At 52.3% G+C, this 15,525-nt stretch overlaps 1 protein-coding gene and 1 long non-coding RNA gene across 7 annotated transcripts; one reads left to right on the plus strand and one right to left on the minus strand.

Annotated features, from left to right (window-relative positions):
* The first annotated feature begins 696 nt into the window (after positions 1-696).
* Positions 697-8,762, plus strand: CRYBA4 (crystallin beta A4). Of its 3 annotated transcripts, none has more exons than XM_070516300.1 (6): positions 749-2,440; positions 3,013-3,063; positions 3,705-3,823; positions 5,638-5,779; positions 7,278-7,420; positions 8,615-8,762. In XM_070516300.1, the coding sequence occupies exons 1-6, from the start codon at positions 2,228-2,230 to the stop codon at positions 8,760-8,762; spliced, it is 816 nt and encodes a 271-aa protein (XP_070372401.1). In that variant the 5' UTR covers positions 749-2,227. The 3 variants fall into 3 exon arrangements, with proteins under 3 accessions (XP_070372402.1, XP_070372401.1, XP_014713325.1); XM_014857839.3 differs by having other exon boundaries at positions 2,308-2,440; positions 2,912-3,063; XM_070516301.1 differs by lacking the exon at positions 3,013-3,063 and having other exon boundaries at positions 697-2,440.
* A 1,016-nt stretch (positions 8,763-9,778) lies between these two features.
* Positions 9,779-15,124, minus strand: LOC123287992 (uncharacterized). Of its 4 annotated transcripts, none has more exons than XR_006531470.2 (3): positions 14,986-15,124; positions 14,051-14,181; positions 9,779-9,912 (listed from the first exon to the last, which is right to left on the minus strand). It is a non-coding gene; the product is annotated as an uncharacterized lncRNA (long non-coding RNA). The 4 variants fall into 4 exon arrangements; XR_011505412.1 differs by having other exon boundaries at positions 14,997-15,120; XR_006531472.2 differs by lacking the exon at positions 14,986-15,124 and adding an exon at positions 14,523-14,973.
* Between the last annotated feature and the right edge of the window lie 401 nt (positions 15,125-15,525).

The following is a 15,525-nucleotide window of genomic DNA, read 5'->3' on the forward strand; positions in this document are numbered from 1 at the left end:
CCTCAGGCTTTCATCCCGGGCCAGGGCCTGGGAGGTGGGCGGGAACCGCAGGATCAGGCGGCCACTGGAATTATGGCCAAGATGCCTGTGGTGGGGGGCCACCCACGTGTCTGGGCTTCAAAGCCAGGCTGTCTGGGACAGTTCCACGTCCCCCGTGGGAGTGGGCCGCCTGCCAAAAGGTGGGGACAGAGGTGGGGGCTGGCACCCTGTCCTGGGTGGCTCCACTCTGGGCACTTGACTGACTTGGCTCCTGTGACCCTCACAATGTGGGGTCTCTGGGATGAACTTCATTCACAGACGAAGAAACTGAGGCAGCTCCCAGGTACCTCTCTCCGCCTGTTTTCTCCTGCATGAAAGGGAATTGGGAAGTTCCATCCTGTTAACTCCTGAACCCAAGCTCTTAAAAACTACGCACTTCTGCTTTTATATGAACAGTTACTTAATAGTAATCTTTTTCTTCCTGGCTTTATTGAGATATAATTGACACTGAACATTGCGTAGGTTTAAGGTGTACAATGCGTTGATCTGATACCTTTATAAGTTGCAAAATGACCACCATAACCTTAATTGCCTCCTCCATTCTTGTCACATAGTTCGCGTTTCCTTTTTGTAGTAAGAACATTTAAGATCTACTCTCCTAGCAACATTCAAGTACACGATGCAGTGTTATTAGCTATAATCCCCTCCTGGACATTAGGTCCCCACACCTGTTGATCTGATCACTAGGACTTCTCACCCTTTGACCAACCTCTCCCTATTTCCTCTACCCCAAGCCTGTGGCAACCACCACTCCACCCTCTGTCTCTCTGAGTTTGTCTTTGTGAGATTCCACAGATAAGTGAGATCATACAGTATTCGTCTTTCTCTGTCTGACTTATTTCACTTAGCACAATGCATTCGAGGTCCATCCACGTTGTCACAGATGGCAGGATTTCCTTCGTTCTCCTGGCTGAATAACATTCCGTGGTGTGTATACACCACATCTTCTTTATCCACTCATCCGCTGACGGACGCGCCATATCTTGGTTGTTGTGAATAATGCTGCAGTGAACGTGGGGTGCGGGTATCTTAATAGCAGTCCTTTTTATTATTTAGCACTGATGATGGAGGCACTTAACACTTTTTGTTTCCCAGGAGAAGTTCCAGAACGGCAAGTGCTGCTCATGCGTAATTCACATTTACCCTCCAATACGCCTATCTCTTAGGCTAAACTCTATTTATCTTGTTAGACCCATTTTACACATGAGGAAACTGAGGCTCGGAGAGATTAGGTGACACGCTCAAGGTTAGTCAGCCAGCAAGAGTGGGATGAAACCCAGGCTGTGTGGCTGCAGAGGCTGCCTTCTTAGCCTTGATCTTCGTGACAACCCTTTGTCAAAGTCATAGACGTGACAGGGCTGCATTTGGCCCTCCCAGGAGGGAGACGGTGTTGCCATTTCCAGGCCACGAGCTGAGATCAGACATCTTCCAGGTCACGCAGAGGGTCAGAGGCTGGGCTCTTTCCACAGTGGTCTGATTTCCGGCTGTGAGAGGCCCCTCTCAGACCCACTCAGCAGGTGGGCGTGGGGCGAGAGGGCGCACAAAGCGAATGCTACAAACCCGGGATATCTGGCAGGTGCACCACAGTTTGCAAAGCACGTGGGCACCCACCTGCTCTTTTCTTCTCCTCACAGAGCCATCCAGATTCCTCTTTGGGCTGTGGGGAGCCTAGAGGCCCTGGACCAGCCCCCCTTTCCCACCTGGCTCCCTCTGCTCTCTTTCAGGCTCCCTGAGCTCCAGCCCCGAGGCTACCAGCTTTTTCTCATATCTGTGTCTCAAGTTCCCACTTCCACACTTCTGCTTAGCAAAAGCGTTTCCTTCTATCTCACTTTGCACAAATCCTCCTCACTCTTCAGGGGCTAGTTTAAATGCCACCTCCAACACGAAGCCTACCCTGATTGCCCCTGCTGGAAGAGGGAGGAGGCATGGAAGTGGGGAGGTAGAGGCGTTCCTTCAACGTTTTCTCTGTGCCAGGCACGTTACAGAACCTCACAACAACCCTGTGGTGGCGTTTATTCCTGCCCCGTTCTGTAGGCAGAAACGAAGGGGACACAACCTGCCCCAGGGAGGAAGTTAGGAAGGACAAGGTTTTTGGACTCCTTGTTCAGTGCTCATTCTCCTGCTCCAGTTGGGAGTCCCGTGGAGCTGACTAAGGCAGACCTTCCTCCTCTTGCCTTCTTTCTGGCTGATGCCTGAGGGAGGTGACCTGACCCTGTCCCTCCCAGCTGAGGCCAATGCTGCTGACGCCTCTCCCCCAGCGCTCCGGCCAGTGCTGGCTTTTGTTTCTGCCCCTCACTTGCTGAGTCGGAGCTTTGCCTCCCAGGGGCCCTCTCCCCTCTCTGCCTATAAGAGCCTGACCTCAGCTGGTCCCAGGTCTGGCCTGTTCTCTGGGTCCATCTCGGTAAGTCCCGGGCTCGGAGAAGGGGTGGGATCCCAGCTCTGAGTGGGCATCCTGGGAGGCGGGGAGCCCAGGTCCCCAGTGCTGGGAGTGTCACTGTGTCATCCTGAGTGTCATCCTCACGCTAACCCAGGGCAGGTCCCAGATACCAAGAGCAGTATCTACCTTCATTGAAAGCCAAATTTATGCCTAGTCTTGCTGCCTCCATTGCCACCACGAGAGTCCCCTCTTTGGGTCCAGGGCTGCCTCTGGGAGGCTCTCTTAAGCTGAGCACCTCGGCGCTTGTCACCCACCAGCAGCCACAGAAATTTCCCACAGCGAGCGGGTAAAACCACACAGAGTGGAACTCAGAGGCAGGGGGACCCAGAAGGGGTAAGTTTTGAGATGATGACAGGACAGAAGACGAGGAGATGGCATGGGTCGCAGATGGAAAGGGAGGGAGAGAGATGGGCCAGAGCCGCACTCTGCCCCCAGCCCAGGAACATCTGGACCCCATCTGGATCCTTCCCTCGCCCAAACTGGAAGTCAGCACCCAGGACAAGAGGCGTCAGGCCATCACCTTCTTCTCTGTGTAGGAAGCCGGCAGCATGGCTCTGCAGTGCACCAAGACAGCGGGACACTGGAAGGTAGAGAGAGGCACTGGGGGCTCTGGGGATTGGGGGCCACAGGTCCATCCCAGGTCCAGGGGATCCCCCACGTCCCCACCTCCACTGAATCGCCCCCTCACCCCTGGCCCTGGGGGGTCAGGAGGGCACATTTCACACAGGACACAACTGAGGCTGAGAAAGGAGAAGGGACTTGTCTAAGGTCACACACGGGGGCCTCGACTTGGCCCCTGGGGGTCTTCTGGTCCCCAAATTGAGCTGTCATGCTCTCTTGGCAGAGATGACAACAAGTGATGACATGCAGTCTTTGGGCACGATTTCTTTGATCTGTTCTGTGTTTAAAATTTTTTTTTCGAATTTGTCATTAACCTTGAAAATCCTGGAGGGTCCACAGTCAAGTCCGGATATAATGTCTTGAGAAATTGGAACGTTTGCCCGCGTTCCCACGTGGCAACAGCAGGTGGCGCCGAGCAGAGGCTGCCCTGTGCTCTGGTCCTGAGTCGGACTCCCGGGCCCTCCCCTCCTTACCTGGCTGGCCCCCAGGCATCTGAGTTTGCAATCCCCACCTGCCCTGCCCCGCCCCACCCCACCCTGAGTCCCGGGGTGAGATCCTCCCCTCCGCCCCGGGCTCTGAAGCGGGCCCCACACTTTCTCTGCGGTAGATTGCGGTGTGGGACGAGGAGGGTTTCCAGGGCCGGCGCCATGAGTTCACGGCTGAGTGCCCCAGCGTCCTGGAGCTCGGCTTTGAGACCGTGCGATCCTTGAAAGTGCTGAGTGGAGCGTGAGTCCGGGGATGTGTGTCGGGGTGGGGGAGACAGAAGGGGGTCTTGAGAGGGGTGCTGGGACTTTCAGATGCTCTGGGCCCTATCTTTCCAGGCTCTAATTTCGCCCTGTGCCTTCCCTGGGTCTGAAGCGCTGGGGAGGGTGCAGGACGGCAGTGTAAGGTTATGCAGGTTGTGCACTGCCCAAATGTAGGGGGCGTCATTCACACAGATCTTGCCCATCGGGTGAGGTAGCCTTGCTGGGCCTGACATGACCCTCTTAGGCATAAACCGAAAGCCAACGTCACTCTCTGAAAGTAGAAGGTAACTATAAAAATAAAGTAAAAAATAATGCTATTGATCTTTAGCTGAACACTTGCCTGACTGAAGCCCAGAGTATGAGGTATGTTTTGTCAAGAAAGAGAGAGAGGGGGCAGGCCATGGCGGAGTGGTTAAAGTTCCTTGCCCTCTGCTTCAGAGGCCCAGGTTCGTGGGTTTAGACCTGCTCCACTCATCAGCCATGCTGCGGAGGCATCCCACATACAAAATGGAGGAAGACTGGTACAGATGTTAGCTGAGGGCCAATCTTCTTCACCAAAAAAAAAAAGAGAGAGAGAGAAAGAGAGAGAGATTAATGAGACATAGAGCCGTGTTAAGGACACACTAATACCATACTGAGACTTCTGGATCAGCACCTTCCAGGAGAACTTTCTGCAGTGATGGAATGTTCTCCATTGTCACTGTCTGTTTTGGAACCACTGGCCACTTATGACCATTGAGGACTTGAAATGCAGCTCGTGCGACTAAATTTTTAATTTTATTGAATTTAAATTTATTTAAGATTGAATTGAATTGGGTCCCTGTGGTCAGTGGCTACCATATTGTATAGAAGTTTCTAGAAGGCTGGGAAGCAGATTGAAAGGAGATGATGTTGTCTCTGTGTGATTCGGGGCCCTTCATGCTGTGCCTGCGAGTGCCACCTAAGGTCATGTTGGCTGGGATTTATGCATGTCACACTGGAGCAAATGCTCTCCCTCCAGGTGGGGAACTGGGGTTCGGACAGGAGCAGTGGCCCATCTGGGGATCTGTGCAGCCAACCGATAGATTTTGCTGGGGAGGAGACAAGTTCAGGTTTACTACTTACATAGACAGCAAATGCAAGGTCAGCAGGGTGTAGCCTCCAGTGTCCCTGATCCCACAGGACCACAGCGAAAGGGGCCAGGTGATGGCAGGAGAGGCGGGTGCCCGATGGCCCAGGAACCACCCCGGTGGGAGGTGGAAGGTCCCCAAGCTCGTGGGAACCAGAGAGGCAGATGGGTTGCTGTCTACTGGAAGCTTCCCTCAAGAGAGGGAGGTGGGAGAGAAATGGCCTCGTGGCGGCTCCTCGCAGACGGCCTGTCTCCCCACGTCCTGGAGCATCCCCAGGGATCCCACCAAGGCCCAGGTGGGCTGGTGATCAACCCTCGTGTACGTGGCCTGGAGGGCCCCGTGCCAGGTTGGAGCAGTCCCCCTACCTACGGGACACACAGCGAGGGGCTGGGGGTCTAGCCTGGATGGCCCCACCTGGGCAGGGCAGCTGCGAGGGGCCGAGCGATTCTGCTGTGGGGGCTGTGCTGTGCCTCGGAGGATGTTGAGCAGCGTCTCTGACCTCTACCCACTACACGCCAGTTGCAAACACTCTCTCCTCCCACCTCCCGGTATGACAGCTAAAAACGCCTCCAGACAGTGTTCAGCGCCTCCCCGGGGGACAAGTCGCCCCTGGATGATGGCCATGGGCCTAGAACTCACGGTGAGGGGTCTCTTTAGTCTTGTGCTTTCTACCCTCCGTCTGCAGGTGGGTGGGCTTCGAGCATGCCGGCTTCCGGGGGCAGCAGTACGTGCTGGAGCGGGGCGAGTACCCGAGCTGGGACGCCTGGAGCGGCAACACGGCCTACCCCGCGGAGCGCCTCACCTCCTTCCGGCCCGTGCCCTGCGCCGTGAGTCCCAGGGAGGCCTGAGCCCCGCTGGGGGCTGGGGAACGGGATGTCCCGGGCTTCAGATTCTCACAGCACTTCTTCAAGCCATGCGACACGGCCGTCCCTCCCCTCCCTGAGCCTCAGTTTCTTCATCTTGGAATGGGGCCACAGTGCCTGTGTGATGGGGAAGAAGAATGCATAGCTTCTGTACGGAGCCCGCCACTTTGATGGTGACACGCGCCCCAGCGTGTTCTCTTTTCGTGACTCAGGGATACTGGGAGAAGTTGGGTACCAGAGACGGCGGGGCGAGGCTGGCAGGAAGGGACCGATTTCTTGTTCTCAATTTATTATCAGTGTTCCGGGTTTTCTATTTTAGCTGCTGTTTATGGAGCAGCGGTGGAGGTGGGCGTAACTGTCCCCATCTTTCAGATGAGAAAACTGAGACTCAGAAAGGCGTATTTCTCTTTTCTTTAAGAACAACTTTTACTGGTTTAAAATCATATAAGGCACACATATTTATCATCTAAAATTCAGAAGAAAACCTGATAGGGCAGAATAAGAGAATAAAAGTCACTCGTACCCACACCTCTGAGACGGAAGCCCACTGTTAACAGTGCTGGAGAGTCTGGGTCTTGCTTGCTGTCCAGATTATATCTGGAGTGACTGATATCTATGCCTATGCATCTATAAGATCCATCTATGTCTATATCTATACACGCATATCATTTTTTTTAATGAAAATCGAATCATAGGGAACCCAAGGCTTGGAAACTAGCTTTTCTCACTGGGCAAAAATATCACAATCACCCTGCCAGGCAAGGAAACCTCGTTTACAGCATCCTTCCTGTACCTCCCTAGGATTCCGTTTTGTGCATAAGTTCATTTGTTCGTTTGTTCCACCGATGGCCCAGGCATTGTGCCAACAGGGGGCCCACGGTGGACTCTGACAGATGCCGTCTCTGCCCTCACGCAGTCTACTGCTCCTGATTTCGTTTAGTCCTCAGAACAATCTTGAAACGTAGATGTGGTTAGTTTCATTTGATAGTTACAGAATCAGGCTCAGAAATGCTGTGTGACATCTCTAAGCTCAGTCCGCTGGGAAGAGGGGAGGCAGGATTTGAACCCACATCTCCACATCCTTCTCCTAACCATAGTGCAACACACCAGTCTATCACCTGATCCCCTATTGCTGGATATTCAGGTTGATTCCTTCCCCTATTGCTGGATATTCAGGTTGATTTCTTCTTGTCCTTTCCTTTTCTTTTTTTTTATTGTTATCGCTGAGGCTTACTTGTTCCATGATTATTTTCGTTGTGTAAATTTCCAGAAGGGGCATTTCTGGAGGGGCAAACGGTATGCCTCTTGTAAGTTTTCTGGTACCTGCTCCCTTATCGCTCTTCCAAAAGGTTTGCGAGGAAGGCTGATTTGGGAGTCAAGGGTTGGGGCATGGGGGCCAGCAGAGGCTCCTGGGTTTCCAACCGGGCACCTGATGGTCTGACCCTGTCCCCTGTGCCTGCAGAACCACCGCGACTCGAGGCTGACCATCTATGAGCAAGAGAACTTCCTGGGCAGGAAGGGGGAGCTGAACGACGACTACCCCTCCCTCCAGGCCATGGGCTGGGAAGGCAATGAAGTGGGCTCCTTCCACGTCCACTCGGGGGCGTAAGTGGACCCAAGGCTCTGCCTGGAAGGGAAGAGGAGTGGGGAGGGACACGTCCTGTGAAAACTGTGGGCTGAGGACTTTGGGGCTCCGATGCCCACATTCCAGAGGAGGACTCTGAGGCACAGGGAGGAACCAGGCAGAATTTCTGGGCTCGCAAGCAGTGGACACCCTGATCAAACTGATATTAAGCCCAAAGGATATTTATTGGCCCCTGTCACTAGCTTCAGGCACAGCTGGATCCAGGTGTTACAGCAGAGATCTGTCTCATCCCCTCCTGCTCTGCCTGCCTCAGTGACCCTACATTCTTAGGCTACCTCTTCCCCTTTGAAGGCAAGGAAGGCAGCTTCATCCTTAGGGAAAGTGTCTCTTTCTCAATGATTTCTCAGGAAAGGCTCTCATTGGTCCAACTTGGGTCATGTGCTCAGCAGGCTGCTGACTGAGTCAGCTTCACGCCAGGACCCACTGACCTTTCCTGCCCTTTCCCCCAGGAGGGCAGGTGAAGGCCCAGGTGTGAAGTCCTCATTTAGGAAGGACTTTCCAGCCGCCTCCTGAGGGCCCATCAGCTCCTGGTAGACAGGGCGCAGGAAGGAGGTGGGATTTTTCGTTATTTTTATAGTTTTCTCAGGAACCACCAGAGAATCTTTTCTTGGAAGTGCCCCTGGGTGAGGGAAGAGGGGGAAAGACTCAGACTCCCCACTCCTTCCTTTCTTTATTCATTCATCAAACATGGATTGAGCCCCTCCTCTGTGCCCGGCATTGTGCCAGGCGCTGGGGATAACAATGACGCAGGCACACACACACCTCGACCCCCAGGAGCTTACCTGCTGCTGGAGGAGGCTGGCATCTCACCGGTAATCTGGTAACTCTCGAATTACATGACAGCTACAAAGGTACAGTAAGGGACTGCGGCCTGATTTGGGGAATAGGTCAAACTACGCTGATGAAGTGATGATTGAGCTGAGAGCTGAAGGATAAATGCAACTTGGCTAGACAAAGAATGGCTGGAATGGTGTTCCTGGCAGAGGGGACAGCATGGCAAAAGGCACAGCAGTGGGAAGAGCAGGGTACATTCTGGGCACGGATGGAAGGCCAGGGTGGCTGCAACGTGACTGCAGCGTGGGACCCTCTGTCCCTCTCTCCATCATTGTGCCGGCGCCTCTCTAGGGTAACAGTCTGACCCTTCTCTTCCCCAGGTGGGTTTGTTCCCAGTTTCCTGGCTACCGCGGTTTTCAGTATGTGCTGGAGTGTGACCACCATTCGGGTGACTACAAGCATTTCCGGGAGTGGGGCTCTCACGCCCAGACCTTCCAGGTGCAGAGCATCCGCAGGATCCAGCAGTGAGCGGGGGGCCAGCTGAGGAGCAGAGGTGTGCTTGTCTGGAACAGACGAGCTGAGGAGGCTGTCGTGTGCTCTCTCCTCCGCCTCCCCCCGTGAACACTGTGAACCCAGCCCCGTGTGAGCCAGTCCATGCACAGTCGGCACGAAAAACTAAAAGTAATAAAAATGGTCTAGTGTTAGCTTGGGCTTTTCAATTTTATTAATCCTCTCAAAGAACTGATGTTTAGCCTTGTTACTTTCCTCTGTCACTTGTCTGGGTTTTATTTCACGGAGCTTTGCTATCTTTAGTATTTATTTCCTTCTATTTATTGTAGGTTTACTTTATTCTTCCTGTTTCCAGCTTTTAAAGGTAGGCTCTTGGGTCATTAATTTTAGGTACCCCCCTTTTTCCCCCAATAGTCATTGAGAGCTATGAATTCCCCTATAAGTACAGCATTAGCTGCTTCCCACAACTTTTAGTTTGATGTGTTTTCGTTATCATTCCGCTTGGTGTTTTCTAGTTTCCCTTGTAATTTCTTCTTTGACCCATGGATTATTGAAAGGCGTGTCATCTAAATACTTGGGACCTTCTAGATATTTTACTGTTATTGACTTGTTATTTAAGCCTGTTGTGGGCAGAGAACATACTCAAGATTTCAGTAATCTGGGACTTATTTTTATGGCCCAGCATATGGTCTATTTTTGATAGACTCAAAAAGTATTTAAATTCTGCAGTTTTGGGTATAGTGTTCTGTCAATTAGGGTATAGTGTAAATGTCAATTAGGTCAAGTTGGTTGACAGTGTGGGTTAGATTTTCCTATATCTTTGCTGATTTCTTAAAAATCCATTTTTTGTCAATTATGGAGAGAGGGTTGTTCATATCTCCTACTATGATTTAGATTCATCAGTTTCTGCCTTTAGTTTTATCCATTTTTGCTTCCTGATTTTTTTCTTCAAGACTTCTGATGCTCTCTTATTAGATGCACATATATTTATGATCGTTGTCTTTCTGCTGAATTGTTTTCAGCTTGTTCTTTTTGAAGCCATGCTCGGAGGGACCCAGCTCTCTGCCCTAGCAAAACCTCGCATTTTCCTTTTCTCTCTCCCCAATTCTCTCTCTCACACACTCCCATGGAGCCTCTCATCGAACATCCTCCATCCTCCAAAGGAAATCTGTAAAACAAAGGAATAAACTCCCATTCCACTTGCAGCCTGGGTGGTGAGATTCTCTCTCTCTCTCTCTCCTCCCTCCCCTCCCTACTCCCTCCCGGTTCTTTATTACATGGATGTCTTAGCCTCTCTCACAGGCTGTCTGGCTCTTTTATGGGACTATCTTCCTCTGCCATAAATAAGTCTGATAGAGGCGGGAAGGGGTGGGGTTCTGAACAGGCTGCTGGAAAAGATAACATTATCTGGCTCAGGAAGGGGAGGGAAGTGTTGAGGAACATTTGCACTTCAGTAATTTTTAACCCCTCGTTGTATCATCCCATTCATTCAAACAATCATGTGCCTGGGACCTACTGTGTGCTGGGACCTGGGAAATGGGAAAGAAGACACACAAAGTGCTTTTTCTCACCAGCTCGGGTGGGGAAGACAGACGAGCCTAGAGGAGACTGCAGTGTCCTGGCGTAGGAGCCGTGATGGGGAAGCACAGGGGCTGGAGGGCTGAGACAGTGCTGGGGTTGGGGTGGGGGAGGCAGACCCCCCCTCGGTGCTTATCTGTATGCAGACCTCTCCTCTGAAGCCCATCGCTGAATATCGTTGGCTCGACTCCTGCACGTGGGTGTCTAATGCACACCTCAAACAGAGCCCACTCCACACCGAAGCTGCACTTTGCCAGCTGCTCAGGCCAAACCTTAGGAATAATCTACAACTTCTTCACTTTCTCCCACACCCTACAATCCAAGCCACTAGCAACTTCTGCTGGCCGTGCCTTCCAAATGGACCAGACCCCAATCACTCAACACCACCCTCGCTGCTCACACACTGGTCCCAGCCACCCCGCCTCTCTCCTCACCATCTCCCTGCTCCCACCTCTGCCCCTCAACAATGTGTTGTCCGCCCAGCAGCCGGAGTGGTCCTGGGTCGTCTCACAGCCCTGCTCAAAACCCTCCCACACCTCCCATTCCACTCCAAGACAAACAGACGAAAACAATAATCTTATGAGTCCTGCGAGGCCTGCCATCATCTGCCTGCCCCGTGGCCTCTCTGACCTCACATCCCCACAGTGACTCTTCCTCAAACATGCCAGGCACGTTCACTTGCTGTTTGCCAAACAAAGCACCACACCCCGGGGGCTTCCACAACAGAAACAGGTCCCAGCCTCTGTACCTCAGGATATCATGGTATTTGGAGAAAAGGTCTTTAAAGGGTTCATGGACTGTCAGGCCTGGAAGGAACCTTCTAGATCAAGTCTAGTGTTTCTCAATGTTTTTTCATTATTGTCTCCCCTCCCTCCCACAGAGCCTTTTTAAACATCTTTTCCTAATTGCCACCTCTCCACAAAATTTTAATACCACAGATAGAATATATATCTGTATGTCCAATATGTGTATCTGTTTTTTTTTTTTTTTTTTTTTTTTGCTGAGGAAGATTAGCCCTGAGCCAACATCTGTGCCCATCATCCTCCACTTTATATGTGGGTCGCCACCACAGCATGGCTGATGAGTGGCGTAGGTCCATGCTTGGGATCCAAACCCATGAACTCAGGCCACTGAAGCAGAGCGTGAGCCAAAGTTAACCACTACGCCACAGGGCCAGCCCCCATATCTGTGCTTTATGCATAAAAAAAGAGTACAAGTTTTTCTAGGACCCCAGGTACCAATTTTCACCTTTTGGGGGTGCTGTTGCCCCCAATGAGAATGTATGATACAATCTCATCCTGGGGCTGGATGGGGTTCTGCCCAAGGCCACACAGTGAGTTAGACCCAAAGCAGGATCAGAACACAGACCTGCTGACATTCTCCAAATCACCCCATTCATTCATTCACTCAACAAACATTTATGAAATGTCTGCTATGGGGGCTGACCCGGTGGCTCAGTGGTTCAGCACGCATGCTCCGCTTCAGCAGTCCAGCATTTGCCAGTTTGGATCCTGGGTGCGGACGTGGCACCGCTTGACAAGCCATGCTGTGGTAGGCGTCCCACATATAAAGTAGAGGAAGATGGGCACAGATGTGAGCTCAGGGGCAGTCTTCCTCAGCAAAAAGTGGAGGATTCGCAGCAGATGTTAGCTCAGGGCTAATCTTCCTCAAAGAAAAAAAAGTCTGCTACGTACCAAACACTATTACTGGCACTGACGATCTAACAGGCAACCAAACTGACAAAAATCCCTCCCCTTGAGGGATTTACATTCTAGTTGGGGGACACATGTTACCCCCATTCCTTCATGGTTCCTGAGTTAGGATTCATCAAAGACTGTTTTGGGGATATTGTTACATTGTTCCTTGAAAAAAAAGATGGTGTCCAGCAGGTTTGGGTATCGTTGGTGTCTACACTGCAGGACTTCTCAGAGCCTGCAACAGTTTACTGTGTCTTGTGAATCTCCGGAAGGGAGAAGAGAGTATTCAGAGTTTCCAAAGCTTATTGGCCATACAATTATTATCATCTTGGTTTTTTGGTGCAGCAGGTGCAGGATGAATGACCTGAGGAACGTAAGGTGGAAAATGTTGGAGTTAGCTGTGTTAGTCATTCACAGCCTAGTATGAACTAGTTTTGTGTGTTTAGGTCCGACATTCAGGACGGCTTTAGGAAATGGACTGTGGGAGGGGCAAGTGTTGCTGTGGGAGTAGGGGTCCTGTCCAGGAAGTGGTCTCATGGTCAGTCCTAGGGAGTGGGCATTAAGACATTGCAGTGAGAATAATTTAGAGAGAGGGCCCTAATGTCAATCTCTGTGGATTGTGAGGTTTGGCTGCGGCCTAGGAGGGGGGCTGGGCTTGGCCGTCATCTTCCAACCAGACATGTCTTCACTCTGAGCCCCTGAGCCCCTGGAAGGCACTGGTTTTAGGGGCCTTGTGCCCCTACAGCTGTACCCAATGCAGAGGGCGGGTGTCTGAGCCTGATAGCTCTCGGTTGGGACCGCTCTGTGGGGAAAAAGCCATCACAGCCCCGGGCTTACCAGCTGGTAACCTCAGTTTCCTCGTCTGTTTACTGGGAAACACAATATCCACCTCCTTGCTCACGAAAAGTTAAATGCCACATTATACACGCCCGCACAGAACACGCGCAAGTTGCTGGGTGAGCTCTCAGGAAAGGCTGGAGGAAGTTGTTGGTGTCATTCTCAGTATCATTATTAGTATTATTCTCCCTTTCTCTGTGCCTTTGCTTTGACACCACCCGTCTCCACCCCATCCCCTTACCTGGGACATGCCTTCCTCATATTAATGAGGATGATGATAATATTGATGACACATGCTGTGTCGATCCCTTTCACATGGGACATAATTCGTACCACATAGTAACTCCTTGACGTTATTATTCCTTTAAAACCCATCAGAATCTTGAGGTTCAGAGGCTCAGAGAGGTCAAGCAACTTGCCTGACGCCACCCGGCCTGCAAGAGTATTGAGCCCATTATGGGCTGTGTAAGGTTTTGCGGAAGATTAAAGAGATAATGGGCACGTATGGGATTTATAAATGGCAAGTTGCTAGGCTTATGTCCTCCTTTAAGAGATTTTAAAAAGTAGCCCCTCACACTTTAGTATAAACAACTGGAAAGCATCTCCTTTATCATAGGAAAGTTTTGGATCCCTGGGGACAAAGCAGGCAATATTTGCTGAATGAATGAATGAATGAATGGAGGAGCCTTACTAGAATTTGATGGTGGTTCTATTAAGGGCCAGCCTCAGTCAGAGCCAAAGTGAGGCCAGTAATCATAAAAAATGGGACCCCAGATGTGAGTTGATGTCTGGAGTGACAGGCAATCAAAAGACCGATTTGTCAGGGGTGATCTTGGGAGGGGAGGCAAGAGAGCGTGAAATTATTTTTCATATCTTGCCAGGACACCCATTTTTCTCAGTTGTAAAGGAAAAGGAACTCGAATTATTGATGCTATTTGGGCAGAAGCAAGTGGTAGGTGCCTAACACCCACCATCCAGGACACCTCCCTCAGCCAACAGGACTGACCACAGGCCCCAGGAGCGTGGACCCCAAACCAGCATCCTCTTGGCCCAGAGAGGGAAGGGGACTTGTCCAAGACCACACAGCAAGCGCCATCCACATTGCTGCTCCTTTCAGCCTCATCACCCAGCTCCTGCCGCCCGGCAGTGGGTGGTGTGGCACAGAGATGACAGCACATTTGGAGTTGCACGCACCTGGGTCTGAATCCTGGATCCCGAGTTTTCCAGACAGGGTGACCCTGGGGCGGGCTGCTTTGCTTCACCGAGCCTCAGTTTCCTCCCCTCTCGGAGGGGCGGGCTGCTTCGAGGGTCAGGGAAGTCCATCTCTGAAAAGGAGTCCTGGACAATAAGATGCTGTGTAACACGAGGCTTCTCTTTCTGCTTCCCTCCTTGCTCCCTCTCTGTTCCCCTCCCCCGGATCCATCCCCTTCTTTCTCTTGCTCACATTGCCTCCTGGAGTCACCTCCCTGGAGCGGTGTGACAGAGTCATCGGTGGAAAGGGTCAGAGAAAAAGGAAAGAAAGCCCCTAGCATGTAAGGGGGCGAAAAAGTTGAACCGCTTACACATCTTGGGCGTGTTTATGAGAGGGAGGGAGGGCGGGAGGGAAGAAGGAAGAGAGAGAGGGAGGAGAGAGACAGACAGACAGACAGACAGACAGCGCATGCACCCTGCAGAAGCGGCCGCGTGGAGCATCTGCTCATTTCTCACAAGGACCAGAGCAGCGACGGTTACAGGAACGAAGCGCATCCCCTTCGTGGAAAGGAGAACGGAACAGTATCTCCTGGGCGTCTACTCTGAGCTGGGCGCAGGCCCGGCCCTCACACACCCTCCAGGGCAGGCCGGTACGCCCACCTGGCCAAGGAGGGAAATGAGCCAGAGGCCCCCCTGGCCCCGGGGTGGGGTCTTGCGCAAGCCTCCGCTGCGGGAGGGGAGCCCCTGGCCATCCCCACTTCCTGGGCTGTGCTGTTGCCCAGTTGCAAGATTAATGGAGGGGAAACCTCAGCGGGGTGGGCGGCCCTTCCTTCCCCTGGCGGGTGCTCCTGAATCTGCTCTGGACACAGAACTTCTGGGAGAGGCGGGCCTGCGGGTGGGGACGGTTTCCCCCCGGGGCGGCAGTCTGCCCGTTTTACCCTCCAGGGACCTTCAGCAGCTTCTGGAAGGAGCCCCCGTTTCGGCGCAGAGAACCACCCCACCTCCCCCCTGAGTCAGCGCGGGAATGGGGTCGACCCGCCCTGAGGCCAGAGGCGGGACACGACCCAAGTCTGGCCAACAACAGTGATGGTGATTGGCCCAGAGATGCGCGCAGGACCCGGTTTGAACCAGTGAGCGTCAGCTCTGGAACTGTGGTTGGAACCGGTGGGAAAGAGCCGCTGGCTGCGTGCTGCGTGCGCGAATCGATGGGATGGAAGCTTGGAACCTGCCCCCCGAGGCAGCCTGAAAACAGACCCCGTGTAAGGGAAAGCAGAGGCCAGAAACAGAGAGAAGGAGGCTAACCACGCTGTTATGCGGACCCCCATGAGCTTTTTATCACGAGCCAAAAAACACCCTCTCCCGCTTTTTTGCGGCCTAAGACATTTTAAGATGCATTTCCATCAATTAGACTTGAAAAAGTCCTGACTCTTTCACGCCCCCAAACCCAGTCGAGGAAACTACGAGGAGCTCATCACTTC

Source organism: Equus asinus, chromosome 8, assembly GCF_041296235.1.
Source record: "Equus asinus isolate D_3611 breed Donkey chromosome 8, EquAss-T2T_v2, whole genome shotgun sequence".
NCBI lineage: Eukaryota > Metazoa > Chordata > Mammalia > Perissodactyla > Equidae > Equus > Equus asinus.